Genomic DNA, 21,974 nt, shown 5'->3' with positions numbered 1-21,974 from the left:
TTCTTTTCATGCTTGGAAAAGTGTTCAAGAAAATAAAAATCAATGTTCCTAGTGAGCATGTTCATTGCTCAAGATATTCCTAGATTTGGAGGGACGTAAGGGTGAATAAAGAGTGCCACATTTCCTACTTTATGGAGAAAAGGAGAAAACTCTTATCAGTGTATTTTGCCTCCAAAGACAACACTGCATAAGACTTCCTCTCAGAAAAGTGCAGTTTGAAGTTCAATGTGGTTACTAATACAATTATGATATAGATATGACAAATATTCCATGTAATTTCCTTGTTCGGGAGTGATGAGATAAACTATGAGATTAATTTTAGCCCTGTAACAGTGAAAAACAAAAATTTCTGTAGCATTTTAAGAGGTACAGATTACCCTGAATAATATGACCTTTAACTAGAAAATACTACTTTATTAAAAAAGTGTTTTCTGAGGCAAGATTTCCCTAGCACTTAGCATAAGACTAGAAACTCAGAAAAATACATGAAAGCAAGTGACAAGAGATTTTGCAGTTTCATTTATGATGGATCCTGTGTGTAATGTGAATGCTACACACTTCATATTGTAAGGCTTTGAAATGTATTTCCCAAAATTCATCTTTAACTCCTTTAAGTCTGACAGAAGTTGTAGAGTGAGTAACAGCAAACTTGTTTTTTTGTATGATGCTTAGAACAGCAATAGAAACTTATTTCTTAATAATCCATCAATACAGGAAGATTGCAAAAAACTTAGAACACTTGTTTGATAAAAAGTGAAGTATGCTTATTTTGAATTCATTTGCTTTATTCTGATATGTTCAGAGACAGATAAGACTTGTTACAATGGGATTAAAAAAGAAGTATTTCTTATTCATCACAGAGGTGACCGGTACTACTTTATAAGAGACACTCAGGCTCTAAAATCCCCTTTTTTCCCCAATCACAATTTAATGATGCATAAGCACTGCTTATTTTTAAACCAGAGAAGGAACTCTACTTCACAGTAGTACTTAAAATTTACCAGAATTTACTGTGCAATCTTTGAAAGGAAATAATAAAACAATAGTAACGTGAAGTCCAGCATTTCTAGCCTCATGTGTAACATTTTCATTCTATTCTGTGTATGCTGAAGTTTAATGACAAGGATATAATTGAATACAAAATATCCTTAATTGTTTCTCAGGGCACATAAGCGTATACATACACACACAATTCACGCTGGCTTTTTGTGATAGGTCTTATTATTTCGCAGAGAATATGCTCCTACAATATATCCTCCAATAAGGTACATTTTAGATTTATTCCCAACTTCTTACTGTACCCCTGTCAAACTGTTTGAAGCCTGAATAAGAACCCCTAGATTTTTAAACAACTTCTAGAAACTTGAAGATTGCTTTTTAAGACTTCAGGTAAGGGTCCACTCCAGAATTATTAGCTGCTGGACTAAAAGCAGCTATGTGGATAGAATGTAAGACCCACTAGAAACTCTGAACAGTCTGTTCTTGCATTACCTCCTTACTATCAACACCCACCATCCCACAGCAAGGCAATAACAGATGATCAAGAAGAGTATCTGCAAATTACTTTTAATTTTTACCATCTGGATATTATTATTGTAATACACCTAGTCGGCACAGGTACCTTTTCCTCCATTACCTTCTCAGCACTGTCAGTCATGCTATCCCCTTCTGCTTTTTTTTTTTTTAAAAAAAAAAAAAAAAGAGGGGGAAAAAGGAAACTTTTCCATATTCCTTTTCCTTATTAATTTGATGTTTTGCCATCTTTCTCTTACATACCCCAAAAAAAGCCAAGCCAAACAATACCTTTAAGCCCCATGCTAGTTATCAGATTATTTAATTCTATATCTTACTGCCTTCTTTCATTGGTTTGCATCTCTAATGTAGTACTTGAGAGCAAGAATGTTGTTTTAGGAGTTTGCATGGTGGGACCTTCAATCATGTTTTGAAGCCTATGGTACTAGAGAAATAATCAGCATTAAATAAAAATTAGCCACTATTAAGAAAACAAAAATTTCAATTACAATCAGATTGTAAAAGAACCCCTCTGTGCCGCCAGGTGCTCTAGTTAAGAGGCTCTTCAATCAAGGAAGCACAATCTTTATTTTGCCATAGCTGCCTATAAATCCAAAAGGGAGATGTAAACATACATACACTAGACTAAACAATGGCTAAATAGCGGCCACTATTCACTCTCCCACTCACACATACCATGCAAGTCTGTGGGAAAACTTACGATTGAAGCTAAGGAACTCAAGTAAAGTTTTCTGAAAATAACCCAGAGCTGACAAGTCAGTAGGAGGGCCTGGATGGTTTCAAGACACAGTTTTTAACCAAGACTTGGACCTCCAACTGTTTTTTTTCTTTTTTTTTTTTTTTTTTTTTTTTTTTTTATAAAAAAGTCAAAGATTTATAACCCATCTTTGGCTAAATTACTTATAAATTAATCAAATTAATTACTGAGTGGATAAGCAGGAGGCCGGACAAGATAGAGTAAATGTCAACCAGCCAGTAAGATGTATGTTGTTTTAAATAAATGCATCAGTGTTAGTTTGAGCAGATCTGTAGGATACAAAAACAATAAAGACTTCATTAAAAAATATTTCTCCCAGAACACTGAATGATGTATGTATGTGCACTTTGAGATTAGCTTGGTTTTCTAGATTATCAGACTATCATCTGCTGAAAATGAAATTCCTGCTAGCTTTGGTATTTGTTTTAAAATACAGTTTCTTGCACTCCATTTAGTACCTGAGATATCCACAACATCGTGTGAGTGGTTTGATTATTTTCAGTAATAATGCTCACATATACAACTACACACGTCTTGTTTGTGTAGGTTCAGACTTTCCTTGGCAGTAAGCTTTAGAAGTCAGCTTTTGAAACCCCTGGAAATAACAAAACCTACCAGGATAGGCACAGCTATGTAGATAACAAAGTTTTTGTCTTCCTAAAGGTGAATAGGGATATAAGTGAAGTACTTATATATAGTTGCAAAAAGTAAGAGGGACTAAACAAGACTTCACCAGAATGTAACCCAGCTTACTATTTTCACTCAGCTTTACAAACTGTGTTTAAATTCAATTAACTTCTGTGCTTTGTTAGTCACAGGTGATATATATGTGCCCTCATTTGCTCAGATCTTCTTTTGTTTTCACCAGCACTGTGTTTTTAAACATTCAAATTACTAGACATGGAGAATTCAGAGCATGTTCTATTAACAGTCCCATAATTTTCTAAGTTATGTAGTGCATATCTCATTCTGTAAAATATAAAGCCATCACAGATGTGTGCTAACAACTAGTCCCAAAGTAAAAGGAAACTTTTTAATTAAGGAAACATTGACTTTTATGGTTGCAAATCAGAAGAGCATTTTACTAAATGCTTAGCCTGTAGATTATGCTTCTTTAATTCACAAATTGACTGTACTAGGTCACCTTTGAGTAATGGAAATCTCTGTTTAAACATTTTTTTGGCAATGGGCACAAAGCATTAGATCTCATTTCCAAGACTTACCAGCTGGGTTTTGTCATTAACATTTATTAACAATCTAAGATATGGCTTTCAGCGTCTAATCCTCACTACACAAATGTTTTGTATAGTTCTCTAGAGAGCTTTGGTGTGACAAATTACTGGCACAGATTACAGCCCTGTGGCTATTCACCAGAGGCAACGCAAAATTAACATGGTACTAATCCAATTTAAACAAGAAATTGGTCAAACTATGTGCAATTGCACAAATCATCTGAACTAAAGCAGATCTAGAATTCCTGAAGCAACACTTTCCAAATTTATATTTAAAACACAGTAAATGTTTTTTGATCAGATCTGCTTTAACTTTTATTTGGCTTTTTAAAGTCACTTAAATCCTTTATCAATAGACTAAGTATAAGATGAAACACGGGAGTATAAAAACACAAGAAACCACTTTTAAAGGGTTTGTTCTGTCATATAAAAGTCTTAAGTAGCATAATTCACTGTATATGCCAACTTATTTTATAGTTCAGACTTTCATCAAGGGGGGTCAGCTGAAACCATCTACATATGTTATTAAATTCAGATCATCAGGTCTACTGTGATGAAATTCATAATAAGAATTTGATGATGATATACTCTGTGTTAATCTGGCAACTAACAATATTTTCCTTTATTCTACAGGGAAGTTTTAAATTTGGCACTAAGAAAAAATAGCTAGGATATTTCATGGCTGCTGAAGAAATCTTCATCAGAAAGATGAAATTTATGAGATTTATGTTCTTCCTTCTATCATATTTGCCAAGCACAGCATGTCAGAAATCAGAGAGGAAAAATTCTCTTTTTATCAGTAGGCAAAAAGGAAATTTGAAGACAGATAACGTTTAGTTTTTAATAGTGATTGAAAACAGCTAACATACTGAGTAAAGAGGATTAAAAAAGTAACAATCAATTAGAAAATGGAGGGTTTAGTTTTTACTTTCCAGAAATAAAAAAACAACAGGAATGAAGCCTGCTTAACTATAATCCTTAAGAAGTACCTTCCTACTTCACAAGAAGTGTGAAGATAAGTAATAAATACCTTTTACTAAAATTATGAAGGTCTAGGTCTGTGTCAGTGTTTGTTCACCAACCTGGATTAGTGATTTATTAATTTGTCACTGACAATCAAAATGCTTGCCACTCTTACATATACTGCTTAGTTAAAGTTTACTGCAATAAGTGAAAGATGCAATGACAAAAGTCAAAGTCATTCAATGCATTCAGTACATTCACTGCATTGGTTTCAGGGATTAGGATTTCCGATGCCATGAGCAAAAAGTTTCATTTTAAATTTCACATTTCTTCTGCAAATTTACTTCATGTTTAAGCATTCAGCAAGTCTTAAGCCATTGTTTCAATTTTTGGTTTTAATCTCTACTCTTTATTCATTTTACAATTAAAAAACAGTTAGGAATGTTACTGACCAAGATAGTCAGGACGGTCAAAGCACGTTCTCTGAAAGTGCTGACTGAGCTTTACCAGGAATTAGATTAATTAACGTTTCTTTTTTGAGCCACACCTGCTTTCAGCTAAACCAGCTTTCTTTGTTGACCTGAGCTGTATTCTTCCCTGAATTTAAAGGAAAACTCTATTCTACTATTCAGCTATTCTACTGACTTCTGCAAAAATCTGAGCTTGAATTTTACAGACAAACAAAACGCTAAAACAATGAAACAGCCAGTAATTAACAGTAACCGTAGATAGCTTCCAACACTGCATGAACTTGGTTGTCTCATATGATGAAAGAAAAAAACATGTATACCTGTTTTAACCTTGCAAGTTCTTTCAATGCTCTTGCCCACTGTTGTTTGTAGTGGAGCTTTGACTTGGTAGCTGACTCCAACTTTCTTTCAAGTTCAACCTAAAAGCAATTAAAACCATATCAGCTGAAGCAATAACAGCAGTAACAATCACTGAAAGATGTATATATACAAAGGGTCTGGTTTAAGAAAAGTGTTTATGTAGTGTAACATACAACATCATCTAAAGCTGTTATATAATGTAACATAAATATTATGGCACATGAACATTTTCTTGTTTAAAATATAGCTTTATTTTTATTGGATAGCTGTCTATACAAAAGGAAAAGATTAGTTATTAGCACTAAATCTACTGATGTAACCTTTTAAATTTAAGTTTCTCAAATTAGTAACCTCCCCTCTCCACCCCCTCCCCCCCCCCCCCCCCCATGCTCTCTTTTTTAAATAAGATTATAAACTCTAATTTAGCAGGAATGCTGATAGACAAATCTTGCACAAATCTTGCCTTTAAAAGGTGTACAATTTTTTTTTTTCCCCTTTTCTGGAGCTGATGGAAGATGTTACATTCTTTCCTCTGAAATACACCTCTGTTCTAACCATTCTTTAAAATATATGTATACATTTTGGGTATCTCTGTTTTTACAGTCTAAACAATGAATCTTAAGAACATGTTATGCAATTTACCAAAAATAATTCATTGCATTGTGCAAAAAATATTCCAGTACTAAAAGGCATATGAAAATAGGTGTGAAGTACACAACATGGTTACCTGAAAAAATGAAGCATTTCAATCAACAAAAAATCTGAGACAGTTATTTTTTAAAATCGGACAAGAACTATTTAGCACTAGATTTGTGAAGATTTTTTTTAAGTTAAAAATAAGCCTAACAATATTTTAGTTAGGAATTTAAAAAGTCTGTACAGGCAAATATTTTGAATTACCTGCTTGCATTATTAAAAGCTATTTAACTATACAGTAATATCCAGACTAGCTATACACTACATAACTGAGTGCACTTTGTGCAAAAAAAGCATGGTATAATTTTTTCAGAATATCTATTTTAGTCAGACCTTTCAGTAATTCTGGGCATAATTAAAACCACAGATAATGAGCATCTGAAGTAGAATATCCTCTACTGAAGGCATGTGCAGCATATGAAGAAATCAACTTGTGATGGTAATTCCATTCTACTGATAAGTAATCAACCTCTTTTCAGGAATACTTAAAAAGCAACACACAGTCTCAATCAACCCTCACAAGAAACTCTTCTTAAACTTTATGAACAAAAAGCTTAGAGTCCCAAGTACAAATCATGGCACTAATAATGCATTTGACCTATTTATGGTCAGTTTTTCCTGCCTTAGCCTCGCCACAGCTTCCTCTACAGAAATAAGGCCACTGTTGGCCTTCATTGTGTGTGAGTATTTAGTTTGGAGACATTGTTGGAAAAAGTAAAACAAAATGGACAAGATAGCCAGGTTCATGCAAGATTATTCTACATCTCCCTCACCAAGGAATTGTGAGGGTTTTTAATGACTAATAAGATACCTTTTCTAAAGTGAGGAGATTTATTTCCGACTGTAGCTGGATTTCTGGTTTACTACTTTGCTGTTCTTTGTATTGCTGGAACTCCTTCTCCAAAATTTTATGCTTATTTTCTGCTTCATAAAGCTACATTAAAACAGATACATTAAAATAGATATAAAACAGATATTGAGAGTTACACATTCATAATTAATAATTTCTTGATGATGTCATACAGCAATGTTTTAATAAGGAAAAGTTTAAAGATGATCTTTGCTTGTACTGGAAAAGAAGAAAAGCAGTCTCTCCTCATACAAAGCAGAAAGATTTATAAACACTTCTGTTCACATTTCTAAAATGGACTTGCAAAAGAAATACAGAAAACAAAACTATTTAGACTTACACACAACTTTTAAAGAATGCCAGTGTTATCTGCTGTATTAAGTTTTATTACTGACACACTTCCACAGGCATAACTTGTTTAGGAATGTCTGGGAGAGGAAATACCTAATACTTTATACAGCCAAATAGTAATTTAAAAGGCTGAAACAAAGACTTCTGTAACTAATGACTCAACACATGTACCTTTGTCCTCACTATCTCCAGAGTTTCACAAAGATACCATAATAGAGCTTTGATTTTCATCTTAAAACTGGTAATTTGAAAGATGTACATGTATGATTGTATTACTATCTATGATTGTATTACTTTGCTACAAAAAATAATTTAAGTTAAACACTTAATAGATACTTTTTTCATTATACAGTATTAATAACCTTGAGAAAACATCTAATAAGAGAGTTTTAATGAAAGAATAATATAACAGCAGAAGAATAAAGGTTACTCAATTAGAAAGCCCTTAATACACCTGACATAAGTGATGCTTTCCTCTACAGAATTGATGATAACAACTGCAACTTGTTTCATCTTTAACTAGTTAATACAAACGTTTCCTTAAGTGTATCTAAGTTTAGAATAGTGGGTGAAAATGCTTCAGAAAATTTCTTTGTTTAAAAGCTTTCTTTTATTAGTACAATGTTTTAGTTCTGATCTCCTAATTGAGTCACCTCAATAATTCTTCCACAAGAAATTTCTGCATTTTCTATAGAATTCTAATAAATTTCTACAGAATTTATTTTTATAGAACTGATGTAAGAATGGAAAGATGCCTTATAAGAAAACCATACGAAAACATAGTTCGCTGCAGTTATTTTTCCACAGAAAGAGATGATAGACTACTTTGACAGATATAGTATTGCTTCTTGACAATACTTTTACCAATTTCTTTTTAAAACATAGGCATATGGCTATGATGTCAATGATAAGAACAGCAGCCAGTTTTGTTAGCTGTGAAGAATGCAAGCTATCCCTAGAACATTAATGTTTAATTAGTTTGTTTCTGAAAATGCTTTAAAATAATGGAATTTCTCATGAGACTTCAGACTACAAACTGTTAAGCTAGTGCACAAATCATACAAAAGCACAACTTGTCTATTCAGAGAATAAAAGTGATATTCTTCAAAATGCATGGTTCAGAAACTAATCTCTTGTAGGGCTCATCTTCAAACAAGTTACACATTTAGAAACCTCTATAGATCTTCATATGTGAAAATCGTGTAAATACACATAGCTTTCAAACTAAAGGGTAAGGGATGAATTAGAGTATATGCCTTAGAATTCTTCCACTTTACTCCAGAATATTCTTTGTTAAAAGACAAAACAAACAACCATAATCTAAAAGGTAGGATAATAACACAGTCAGAGCTGGTAGCAATACAAAAATTCTGCCTGTGTACATTAAAAACTGAGTTATCCCACAGTGAAGGACAAACCATCCTAACTCCTCAACAAAACAAGGGGGTTTGATGTCTCATGTAGACTAAGTGGAACAACTACATCTCATACTGAAGCACAAAGGGAGATGCAAAATAGTAGGAATGGCACAAAAAGGGAACCAGGACGATCAGCTAGAGAGCATAACTTTACGACAAGGGAAGACAAGACACAAAGATGCTCATATTTGGAAAATGAGTATGACAGACTTATGAAATCATGAATACCATGTAACAGGCACTTAATATAGCAGGCACTTAAGGATTACTCATTCATATTAAGCAAGAAGCTTTAAATGAACATGGGATTATGTGGGTTTTTTTTTTGTTTGTTTTTTTTTTTTTAAATAGCACAGAACTGCAGAACTCACTGACACAGGATGTTGCAATTCTAAAAGCAAAACTTTTTTAAACAGGGATCAGATGAGTTAACGAATACTTTCACTGATGGCTAGTAAATATGAAATGCAGCCTCTCAGTCAGACTATATGTAACTCAATGGTAACCCTAGTTGTAGAAAGACTGTATTTTCTACTTGTCCTTCTTATTTTTTACACCTCAAAATCCAGCTATTGCTGCAACAAACTGTTGGTCTGATACAGTATTTCTGTTTTTAAAAACACCAAAGCAGGTACCTCCCATACATAAACTAAGTCCTTAAGTAAGAAAAATACTTAATTTAAGTATATTAGATCTTAGTAATAGTTAAGTTTCTAAATATTGTAACTGCTTCAGAAAAGGCTGGTAGTAACTTGAAGTTTCATAGAATTCTTTAACAGCCAACAAAAAAAAATAATTAAGCAAGTCTTGCCATTAGTGCAAAAGATAGCATACAGGACAACAGAACATAGCATAAGTTTTCCCAGTTTAATTAAAGTTCCATTATCAAAACAGAAGAACATAACATCAAGATAATTTCCCCACCCCCCAAAGATGGCAAAGTAATTTTTTTTTGCAATGGAATCATAAAACAAACTTCAAAGTCAAGCTTCCTAGATATTCTCGTATATGTTAATTGTTAACAATTTATTAAAAAGTTACTGAATTGTACATTGCAGTTCTACAAACATATGCTTGTAACCACAGTTTGATCTTCAGCATTTACAAAATGAAATTATAACCACTGCATTGCCAACTGGCCCTATTATGAAGCAAGATTGACAGAGGTGGATCCAGCATGTAGCTCACTGAACAACTGGAGATAAAATATTTTCCAAGTTGCCTCAATATCATTGCTCAACTTAACATCCTTACTTAAAATAATAAAAAACTTAAATGATAGAGACTAAACATTTAAATATACATACCTGCTGCTGTAGGCGAAGCTTGTCTTCTTCCATCTGTTTGATTTTTGACCTTTCTAGCTCAATTTGGTGAGCACATTCTTCTCTGGCACGTCGCACAGAATCCTGTAACTCCTGCTTATTTCGTTCATGCTCTGCTTGCAACTCCTTCTTTACTCTTTGAAGCTTAAGAATGAGACAGCTACATCAATTCATACATTCAGAATCTTTATTTTAAGAGTCTCTTAAAGCTGTTACTATTCATTCATGACAAAAGTTATATATTTTAGAAATTAAGCAGTAGAAATTGCATTGTTACCTACACATTTGATATACCCCCTTTTGTTGGCTTTCAGATTAACTAATCATCTTCAAATTCATATATTTGGCCTACAAGTATATTGTTACTTGACTACTAAAAACAGGGATATCTTTATCTCTAATTACTTTCTAAACCACATTACAAACAGAATTTAGTTTCCTACTAAAATTAAAAATTAAAATCTCTTCACTACAGAAAACATTAAATTACTCCTACAGCCAAGAAAATGTATTTTGTTCAGTAGGATCTCACTCTTCAAAATGAGTACAGTGAAAGGATTTCATATCAAGCTTAACAGGAAAACCATCCTTGACATGTTTGAACTTTTCAGGAAGATGTTACTAGCCCACTTACTATCTGCATACTAGCCTACTTACTCCTCCACATTGACCATTTTATCCCCTCAAAATGTAATCATGAACTCTCTATCATTTTGTCTAGATGCCTGTGGAATCCACAGATTTTTGTTATCTCTAAACCCTCAAATCAGAATCTCACTACATTTAGAAAAAGTTTTGAGACAAGCATTTATGAGAATCAAATACTTTTATTCCAACTGAAATGCATCCAAATTTAATTACTAGATTTTGTGTGTTGAAATTATAGGTAAAGTCAGACAATCTATAGCACAAGCTACATCCTGAGGACAATAAAGAGCTTCTGAGTAAAGAACTGGAAACATGTTCAGCCTGCCAGTGCCTCTGCTGGGAATTGTAGCTTTGTTCTCAAGCAAAGGAGGGATTCCTATGATAGATAGGCTGAGCTGAACCACAGGAAAAAAAAAAAAAAAAAAAAAAGTTCACTGGACTGCTAAGTCACCACAACAGTCTACCTATGTAGTTGTGAGACTGTTCTGAAGTTTCTGAAGTAGGTAAACAGGAAGTTTCTTTTCTCTCTCTTTCCATATGCTTTCCATATATAGCTTGCCTGAGGACTCATCTTGCTCCCTAGATGTGGGGTGTTCAATGACATCCAGAAACAGTGGTAGCTACTGGTTTCTCCCTCATCTTCTTTGGTCCTGTCACTACCAAAAAATACAAAATAGCAATTCTATCGTATTGCTGGATGACAAAATTTGCACAATTGCAGTTCTTCCCAGCATTCCTTTGCACCTCCTATTTGTTGCAGTGGTAGGTCTAGCAATTACTGTTTGAAGTGAGGCACTCTTGTACACATGGAAAATGTTTACTATGATAGAATACTAAACATAATTGAGATATAATGATGTTACATAAATCTCTCCACTGACACCAATTCTGTTAAGAAACCTAAGCTTACAGTTCTGTACTTGTAACAAGTCACGCACAAGTTTGCTTAACTTCTATTTCACTGAATATGTATAGAGGTAACAAACATTTAGCTTGAAATTGTTAGTGCTTATCTGTGCATTAGTATGAATGTTGCTCTTTTAGTTCTTATACACAGGTCATAACTGCCTCCATATGAAAGAATGGATAGAAGCATCTTAATCAAAAAAGTGACCAAGCAATTTTTACCTCTGATTCAGCACTAAAAAGATGTCGCTCTCGCTTATCTAGATCCCTCAAGGTTTTCTGAAGTTGTTCTTCCAAAACAGTATATTCTGCTACCTTTAAAAAACAAACAAAAAAATGTTTTCTTGCAATAAAACATAGGCTTTAGACAGCTGAAGAATTTAAAATTGTTTGTTTGATATAAAACATGGACAACATTTGTTTCACAAGTTTACATAAAAAACAAATCTCCAGCTTTCAATCATGAAATCATGGTGGAGAGCTTTTCTTTTATTAGTGAAAATAGGTTAGTATGCTCCAATTGGACTGCTGAAGATTTTGACCATGCAATCAAGAAGCAAGCAAAGCTGAAAATCCCCTGGAGTCAGCAAGTTAACCTACAGGATTTGTAACAAATATTCTGTCTACATATCATCATAAAAAAGGTAAACAACCTAGCAATTTCTAGTTCAAAATTAAACAAATGTACCACTAGCCTTGGTATTAAAATGAAGTAAAAGACCTCTGATTTTAATTTTTGTACTGTTGTCTAAATGCATACACACCTCTAAGTCATAAGGAGGTATCACAGACCCTTGTTATAGTCAAAGAATCTTGTCAAAATTTGCAGTAATGAGGCTTATGAGACTCTTCAGCAAGCATAGAAACTAGTTTCCTTACCTTCTTCTTCACTAATGCTTCTCTCTCTCTGTCTCTTTTCTTCCATTCTTCTGCAAGTGCTTGCATATGGGCCATCTCCTTCTTTTTAAGCTTTTAATAAAAGGAAAAGAGTTCCTAAACAGAAACTCAAATCAAAATTGTTGATAGCACAGCTTTTACAGAGAGTACTAAAAAAATGAAGCCTGGAGCAGTGAAGTAAAAAAAAAGTTTTTGCAAGTTTTACACTGACTTACTGTACCTCAAATGATTTTGATACATTTGTTACTCTTAAAAACTAATTGCAAAGCCAGCATAAGTTTGAGGAAAAGTATATCAACTAATAGAAACCATATTCTCACTCTCTTAACCAAGATGAGACTGTAACATTTATAGGATAAGTGGAATGACTTAATGAGTGGAAGAACAGCAGTAGAGTGACTGAGAATAAATAAATGCATAGTTAATATTTAACAGCAATAACTTTCACATTGAATATCTACTGCATTTCATAAATCATGAAAGAATTGTGACAGTTGGGCAGTTTAGGAAGTAGGAGTAAAGACCTGATTTTCAAAGATGTCTTCTTGCATTTCCTTCCACATTTCTAACTCCAGTGCTGCTTTGTATTCAAGAGTTTCTCGAGGTTCTGGATGGTTTTCTGGGACACAAGGAGGCTGAGTATGGGGGGCATGCCGCTGCTGACCAGCACCTACACACTGACATAACAGTGGATTTTTAGTTAGAAAACCAACATTTCAAAGCGTTCAAGGAAAAATGGTAAAATTAATGCAAAATTTACTTGAGAAGAATCTGACACCAGAACTTCATGCATTTTCACAAGCCCGTAGTCTTCCAAAGTGATGGCATATGAAAGCTCTGCTATTCTGTTGCCTGACCTGAAAATTGTATCAGAACGAAAAACAGTCAAAAATACTCAAAGTGTTCTTTAAGACAAGTAAAGCAACAAAGCTGAATTGCTAAAAGGTTCTGTGTAATGTCAGGCAACTGTTGCTAAAGTCTGTGACAACACAGCCAAGCTCTCCCATATATATAGTTAACAAGTACAAATTTGTGCAACTATAATAAGCTTTTCTGACCTTAACAACTTGTAATCGAGAACCTATTTAACTAACATTTTTTCACAATTGACTCATCCCTGCAAGAACAGAATGATACAGATATTGTTCTTGTGGTCATAAATCTGTTTAATAAGTCTACCTCTTGAAAGTATTTTGCTACTGAATTCATTTTTAAGGTACTCAATTTCATTAGTACTGTATTAGTGGTGTTAGTTAACCATAACTTTCTAATGTTAGGTGACAATAAATTGTGGATAACATCATTTGTTGTAATCCATCCTTAGATTCCTAAAAAAAATAATACCATTTCCAGATGTTTCAGCACAGGCAATTTACAACCTTAAATCCACCTAGAGGGGGCCTTACAGTAAGTATGTTAAGTATCTGTCCTAGTACAGTGAGAAAGTGTCCAGATAAATATTTTAACTAATGAAGGTGTAAAGGCAGTAACACAATCCCTCAAAACCCAGAAACTGCAGTTTTTGACAAAAAAGCTTCGAGAATTCACCAGTGAAGTTTCTTTCACTGGAATTTCTTCTTCCAGTAAATATAAGTAGACAACATATTTTTACAAAGGTGCAATCATCTACGCTATCATCCTTTTTCAAGGGAAATGAGGGGCTACATTAATTTATGCAAAGTAAAAACAAATTACTGCATTGAGTTATTACAGCTTTCTATCAGTCACTAATAAAAAACAAGATAAATAATAAAGATAGCAGTAATTATTCAGAATTCTGAGGTCTGTATTTTAAGTCAGTTAACATACCCATCTAGCTTTGCTCTTGTTGATATATTTTTTTTTATATTTTTTATAGTGGTATGTTTTTATATTTTTTATAGTGGTATCAGAACAGCAAAACACAGAGCCAATTACATGAATTTGAGAATGCCATCTAGTGGTTTTGTGCAAAAGCAGGTTTTATGTTAGCAAACTTATTTGTTAAAAGTGTCAACCTTAGTGTCCTCTGAGATCATAAACCAACTCTCCACTGAATCAGGCCATGCAAAAATTTAAAGAGATACAGAGATCAATTTAATACAAGTTTAGGAGGATGGAAGACAGGCTGTGTTAGTTCCCTGAAGTTTCTTGTGTGTCAAATGTTGGCATGCTTTACTTATTCATAGGATTAGAGGTTTAACGCTGACCTCAGTCTTAGAGGAATTTTTGTTTATTTTTAAAGGCATAATCAAGTCCTCACCATACAGAAGATGAGGGTCTACACACCGATTGCTAGCACAGTTCACATTTTCAACAAGGGCATAGGACAGAAGTACATAAATATGAAAAAAGAAAAGTGTTCATTTACATGAAGGATTAACATTCACACACTGATACTACTGCTTATTCTGATGTACATGAGCTGAAAACCCTGCAATTATCAGTGTATAATATTGAAAATATAAATTTCTCTATTGTCCTCCTAACTTTAATTGAAGTCAAATATGTCTAAAAACATACTAGGGATAAACACAGACTTAACTCTTTCTGGAACATCAGCAGCTATTCACAATTCTTAAGTAACTTTCTCAGTAAAGTCCCTCGTTTTATTTAATTGGGTATTTATTTCTTTGATCTGTGTGTGAAGATTACCCAAGATCATTATTATATGATATAAACCAGAGATTTACTTTAGTATCAATGCAGGATTGCACAATATATTGGTGGTAATTAAACTTTTAATGTTTTGGATGCCTACTCCCAACTCCACTGCACCACGAACATCCCTATTCACCAATACAGTTAGCACTCTTTACTAAGAATATTTCCTACACAGGTTTCAGCCATCCAATTTAAAGCACTGTCTCACAAATGTGAGCTATTAGAAGACAAACTTCAGTGCAAGGATGGGGATAAATTTGCAGGGTAAGGGAACCAATGTGAAAGTGACGGATTTGTGTTCTGTGAAACTATAGAGTGAAATGTCAAATGAGGAAAGCAATCACCATTCTGCTGGCCTCAGAGTGAAAAGCTCAGGTTAAAAAGTGCTAAGTTTAAATGATGTATTTAACTTTCAGTTATTCTCTCTGGTCCTTTAATTTGTTTCCCAAACTGTTCACTTGCCAGGCAAAAAATATAGATTTGGCTTCATCTAAAACCATGTGAGCTTACAACTGATTTCCAAAATACTTACAGACCACCAAAAACATTTTACACTTAAAAATAAATAGGATTTTCTTCAAATAACACCAGCCCACTTTGTGAGACCTCTCAATTCTGTTGATAGCCACCATTCTGTTTTAATTTCAGACTTCTCTATTTCATTTTTGGTATCTTATTCTCCAGAGCTCCTAATATGAAAACGAGCAAGTTTTCATATTCCTAAACCTATAATAAACCTATAATTCCTAAACCTTTCATAAACCTACTTTAACAGTAGGTTTAAGTATGTATGCATTGACAGAAATATTTACATGTATGTATAAGTTTCCATCAATAGTAATCCTAAGTGTATGATTTTAAGATTCAATCACCAAAACCTCTTACTTATTTTCTGCTTTTATCAAGAAAATCTAAGTGCTGCAAGTAATTGTTAAAAGGTGAAAAATTAAGAGTTATTTCTTTGTCGTCTTTTCTGCTGCAGGGCTACCAATGCAGATACATAAACAAAACACAGCCTTTATAAATAGTCTCAATTTCTTCAAATTTATGTTTACCTTTTACCTTTCAAATTTATAAATCGAGAAAGTTTGACCTTGTTCACAGAAATACTAAACAAATAGTTCTTCAAGGCTTGCTACGGAGCAAAGAACTTTTATTTAGTTATTACCCTTGTGCTGCTGTGACACTGACTGTTTCATTGAAAGTCTGACGCCAACATTGTTCACCATTACCACCCAAGAAACGGGTTTTTTCTGAAGCCAAAACATTTGAAAGCTGAAGTCTGGCAATCCCTAGAAGCATGTCTTTAGTTGTTTTATCCTTGTGCCACAACTCAACCAGCAGAGGTAATCTGAAACAAGGAAATTATTTTCACGTCAGTCACCAAAAGAAGACAAATGGAACCTCATGTTCAAAAAGGCAATTCCACTGTCAGTGCTGGTCAAAGCGTCAAAATGATACAGGCTTACTGCTTTTCAGAGGAGTGAGATTCACAAACTTTGTCTTTTTCATCACTTACTTTGCAGAAGTCATCATTCTTTCCTCCATTTATTAGCGAGAACTACATTGCAATGAAAATAATTGACTGAATAATCTTAACAGACCTAGATTCTTCGTTTATAAATACCTACATGTGAACTTCAGTCACTGTCACTCACAGAATACATCTTCTGTGCTTTTCCTTTCAAAACATCACAATTACAATGATTCTTTTAACCACATCTAAATACCCTATCAAAAGCATGTGGGACTACTGGAAAACTGTGTCAGAATTCACAACTCAACTGTACTCAGCTTTCCAGGTTTTAATATTTCCACAGATTAACTATGGATATGACTGCCATCAAGTTAAAAAAGGAAAACAGAGCCAAAAAACTTCAACTGGCATAAATATGCTTTGTTAGAAGAATTATCAAACCTTTAATTTAAAAGCTTACAACAGCAGCAAGCAATGATCCCTGCATAAATACTCAGAGATAAAACCAGGAATTTGAGTACTCGTCTTTCAAAATAAAGAAGGAATGGAAAGAGAAGTGCATTAAATATTCATGTTGATTCCTTACTAAGTTCTCAAACTCAAGATCTTAAGTAAAATACTTGAACCTGACTGTATTTACAGTGAAAGATAAAACATTCAAGCTAATTAAGATAAAAGAATGTAAGTTATCACCTGAAGAATGTATCTTGAAGCTGATGAGGTGTAGTTGCAAAGTCAAATGCACAGTAGGACTGTGGAAGAAAAACTTCCATGTTCTTCCTGATTTCTGTGGGTGGGCTTGTCATAATAGGCGCTGCACTGCCAAAAAACGGATACGAGTACCTAATAAAAGCAATAACAAAAGCAGTCAAGTAACAGTTTAATAGACATTTTCTGCATAGAATTCTGCAAAAATAAGACTAATTTAGAATCCTTTTACTGAAACACAAGTAACATAAAAGTAAAAACTGCACAAATGTACCTAATAGTAGAACTCATCTCTCGAATAATGTGTTTTTGTTTACACCAATACCCATCAAACTTCACTTACATTTGCTGTTACTTTGATAAAAAAAGCTTTCATAATCTGTATGGATGTTTATAAACTTGAACTATTCTTTTCAAATTAAAATTGTATCTCTCATTTTATAAAATTAAGGAAGAAGTATTGTGCTCATATATGGATTGTTATTTGAAAACATTTTTAACCATTTACAACTCAGACTTACCAATTACTGCTGTTGAACCAAAGTATAAATATATACCAGAATCACTTGAAAATCTGAGTCACATTTGAAGCATTTAGTTTTTAAATGTCCACGGGTTCAACTGACTGAAAGGAAAGACACATCCTTTTACAGATTTACAATGTGACCCAGAACTACTGTACTGGCAAATTGAGTTTGTGATAAACTAAAAGGGGAAGTCAAGAACTTGTTGAACGTTGATTTGCTCGAACTGATAATGCTAGCTGTAAGCTGAGTTGCTAAAAAAAAATAAAAATAAATGCAGTATCAACAGCTGCCACTTATAAAGTTTAACTGCTTAGGCAAATTTGTTAAAAGCTTGATCAAACCTGAATTAAACAACATTCCCAACATGCTGTTAAATGCAATTGTTTACCCTGCAACTGACTGTAGTTTTTAAGTGTTATGTTTTTCCTTTCAATTTATTGCCACATACATCAGACTAAAACTTGAAGTGCAAAAAAGAACAAAACCTATTTCTTATCCCTATTTTGAAAAAAATAATTTTGAAGTGTTATCTGAATCTGCTTTTATGTGAAATTCATAGCCATTTTATGTTGTTTTACACACACATCACTTTATAATGTAGCCTAAACAGAAAAATCATTAACGATAAAAATCGATATTAGTTGTGTTTCAAAGTATTCCCCCAACCATCTTTTTGCCCCATTCAAAAAACCTTAAACTCCGTCAAGAATTTATCATCAAGAACAGATTTCCCAGTGACCAGCTAAAACTGTATTCAAACAGACTGTTAAAACAAGTGGCAAGCAAATGCAGACCTTTACAACTACAGTTATGTAACTCCTTCAAACAGAATCATACATTAGAGGTGTACACTGAAGTGGCCCTAATGAAAACCAGAATACAAACTAACTGCTATGAACAACATGTATGCTGTCAAGAGCTAAATATTATTCAACCAGGAATTATTCCCCACCTCTCCATAAAAAAAATAAAAATAAAAATAATTCCAGTATCTATGAACTTTTGACCCTAAATTCTACGGAAAACCTGGAAGAAAAGTAAGAAGCTGATAAAGTCTCTCTCTTCATGACAGAGTGAAAAAAAGACTAAACTAAAAATACACAACATGAATACAGAAATAGGGGCTTCAGTGCCCTTAATTTTAACATCTTTTAGTCTTTACTCCTTCAATTTATTTTCCTCCCTGCTAATTTATATTCTCTGGAGCTTATGCTCCAGAAATACTCCCAAATTTTTCTTTTGTATTAACAGCAGTAACAAGCTTATTTCTACAAAGTTGTTACAAACTAGCACTGAAATTCTGTACTGTTGTCTAAGGCACAGAATTCACATATCCAAAAAACTTATTTTTTTTTTTTTTAAACTCCAAGAACCAGTGTAACCAAAAGATGCTACTTCTCCCTACTAAGATTTGAATCCTTCCTTTAATCCTAAAGAGGATTACTCATCTCCTACAGACTGAATATTGATTTATTCCTCCTGGGCTCTGATATTCAAGTGAGAGATATAATAAAACAACACTGCAGGCAAACTGTTATATGCTGTCTTTAATACTGCAGTGCTCAGAAGTTTAGTGATGAACTAGTTGAAAATCCTAAAGCATTCAGCTACTCATGATAAAAATAAGGCATTAGCCTGCAAACTGACTATAAAGATACTGTTTTGAGAAGAAAAACACTTATAACCAAGAATAGGATAAACAAAAATAAATCATACCGTAAAATGCAATTTATTGGAAAACCAACTTCCAGACCACGTATACTTCGTAAGTCTATTGAAAAACAAAAATGGTGAGAGGCCGCTGGAATGACAATTTTCTGTGCTGACACAGGCTCAGAAGAACTGGATGCACCCACTGGGTTGGACTGAGATGCAGCTACTGGTGCAGCATCAGCTGAAAACACAGACGAGAATGTGCATATTACTTGGGGTGTAACAAATTATTAAAGACTATTAAACACATCTCATTTTGTATGCAAGTACAAATAGGTTACTTCCAGAAACATTTCAATTCCTTGTAATATAAACCAATACTAAAATAACATTGAAAAGTAGCCACGCTAAATTATTGCTTCTAAATAAATATACTTTAAATCTTCTTGAAGAAATAAAAATAGTTTAAAACTTAGAAGTTCTGTAATATATTTTACTCCAAGAAGTTCTGTAATATATTTTACTCAAAGAAACTAAAAAACTATTATCGATCATACTGCATTATTCTGCAGAACTGAATAAGGCTTCAGTTTCAATAGTATGCTTAACTGTTCCTTGCCAAATTAAGGGCACACAGAAGAGGCAGGCTTATAAAAAAAAAAAAATAGTAATTTAGCTTTCTTCAAATTAACTAAACAATTTAGTTTGGAACTGAAAGGGACAGAGCACCTGGTCAACCATAGAACTTGTGTAAGAAAGCATCAACTACTGCTCCCAGGCTAAGGGTTAATTTGAAATAAAAACTGAACTGCTCTAAGTCTGCAAAGCACATCTGCTCATGCATGGACTTTGACAGGATTGCTCCTGTTATACCCATTTTATAATTTGTGCAACAGAAGCCATGCTGTAAGTGGCCTGTTCAATTGTATCAAGTCAGTCACAGAAGTAATGTAGATTTTTCATGTACTTAAACTGGGGTCTTAGCCTCCCCACTACCTGTTTCAAAAAGCAAGATGTCAAACTACAAGTTTTAAAGACATGTCTCCAGAATGCAACTCCCAGAAACATGTAAGACTAAAGAGAAAAAGGCAAGAACGGACAGAGGAGAGCTTCTGCCTTTTACTGCTAGTTGTTCTGATCTAAGATATTTCCACTGTTGTGGAAAAAATATATCACTACTAGCATTGACTGTTTTCCTGATGTTTTATGAAGTCTTTTGTTTACATTATCAACACAAAAAAAGAAAGTTTCATTACTTCAGTATCAGATAATCGGCATAGTGTAGTAATGAAATTAATATTTTCAGTCATTTAGGTAAGAGTTTGTCACTATTTTGCTTTATGCAATTAAATGGATGAGTAGAGCTTTAAGGCTCTCACAGAGAACATAAAATTGCATATAGTTTTCAGTTAAAATTCATTTAAGTTGCTGCTACACTTAGATTCCATTCAACATACTAACTGATTTTGATAAGTTATTTTGCATTACTGGAATTTTGCAGATCTGACAATAGTGGTGATTTTGTTCTGCTCTGCAATGTGATAACTGGCATCTCTTCGGTGTACTCTGTGTTAACCTCTTTGCAAGACTCAGTCACCAACCCTGAAAGATAATTGTAAAATGACAATTCATTTTGCCAAAAGCATAAGCAGTAGCAAAGTTACTATGAGTAAAAAGCATAATTGGGATTTTCTCCCCAAAACTGGTTGCTGGGCTTATAGAAAGTATCAAAACTTTATATATAAGATAATCCATGTTTAGATAAGAACTGTTAGAATTAAAAGAAACTTGTCTGAAATAGTGGATAAATCCTGAGAACAAGTTCTAGGGCACAGATTTTCCTCTGCAGACCTGGACCTCTTTAGGACTAACATCAAAACAACAGTGATACAAATGCTATTAGAAAATAACTATTAGGCTTTATTTGTATACAATTTCTTAAGACTATGCATACCCAGTAAAATTTAGCAAACAAGGATTATTTTGAGTATTATGCTTTCATTATGGTATTTCTTCCCCTCCTGTCTCTGCTTCTCAATTTCTCCCCCAGCCAGTCTACAAGCTAAGTAAAACAGGGCAAAGCATGTATGTAACAATAAAGTTTTTTCACCGTTTATTTCATGTAACCTGTGTTTGGGAGGACAGACATTTTTGCAACGAGAGCCCACCCCCCCCTTCCTTTTTCCATCTTTTATTGCTGAGTGTGACATCATGTGGCATGGTATATATAAACCAACCCTTTGGTTGGTTTAGGTCAGCTGCCCTGGTGATGTTTCTTTTCTCATTTTTTTTGCCCACTCCCTACGAGGGTTAGAGAGAGTCCTGATGCTGTACCAGCACTGCTCAGCAGCAGACACAACACTGATGTGATACCCACTGTTGTTCTAGCTACAAGTGCAGAGCACAGCATTGTATGGGCTGCTGCAGGGAGAGATAACATCCCAGCCAGACCCAGTACAATGCATTTCTTTAGAATTTGAGCTTCCCTTAAAAATCCTACATTTCCCCTACTGTTTTATGTAATATACTTGAACCTTACACCACTGCTACTCTTCCCTGA

The 21,974-nt window shown here is 33.8% G+C and overlaps 1 protein-coding gene across 2 annotated transcripts in view; it reads right to left on the bottom strand.

Annotated features, from left to right (window-relative positions):
- The window catches only part of CEP120 (centrosomal protein 120), a 39,916-nt gene that overhangs the window by 6,231 nt on the left and 11,711 nt on the right, over positions 1–21,974 (bottom strand). The window contains exons 9-19 of one of the 2 annotated variants that reach the window (XM_038170631.2): positions 20,903–21,016; positions 19,478–19,655; positions 17,220–17,369; positions 16,218–16,400; positions 13,167–13,263; positions 12,931–13,083; positions 12,389–12,478; positions 11,732–11,824; positions 9,938–10,099; positions 6,823–6,945; positions 5,276–5,374 (exon numbers count right to left, since the gene is read on the bottom strand). In XM_038170631.2, coding sequence (XP_038026559.1) covers positions 5,276–5,374; positions 6,823–6,945; positions 9,938–10,099; positions 11,732–11,824; positions 12,389–12,478; positions 12,931–13,083; positions 13,167–13,263; positions 16,218–16,400; positions 17,220–17,369; positions 19,478–19,655; positions 20,903–21,016 — 1,442 coding nt within the window. The remainder of the gene's footprint in view (positions 1–5,275; positions 5,375–6,822; positions 6,946–9,937; positions 10,100–11,731; positions 11,825–12,388; positions 12,479–12,930; positions 13,084–13,166; positions 13,264–16,217; positions 16,401–17,219; positions 17,370–19,477; positions 19,656–20,902; positions 21,017–21,974) is intronic. The other variant, XM_038170632.2, reaches the window with a different exon arrangement.

The sequence above is a fragment of the Anas platyrhynchos genome, chromosome Z, assembly GCF_047663525.1.
Source record: "Anas platyrhynchos isolate ZD024472 breed Pekin duck chromosome Z, IASCAAS_PekinDuck_T2T, whole genome shotgun sequence".
Lineage (NCBI taxonomy): Eukaryota > Metazoa > Chordata > Aves > Anseriformes > Anatidae > Anas > Anas platyrhynchos.
This window is presented reverse-complemented; position numbering and strand designations above follow the sequence as displayed.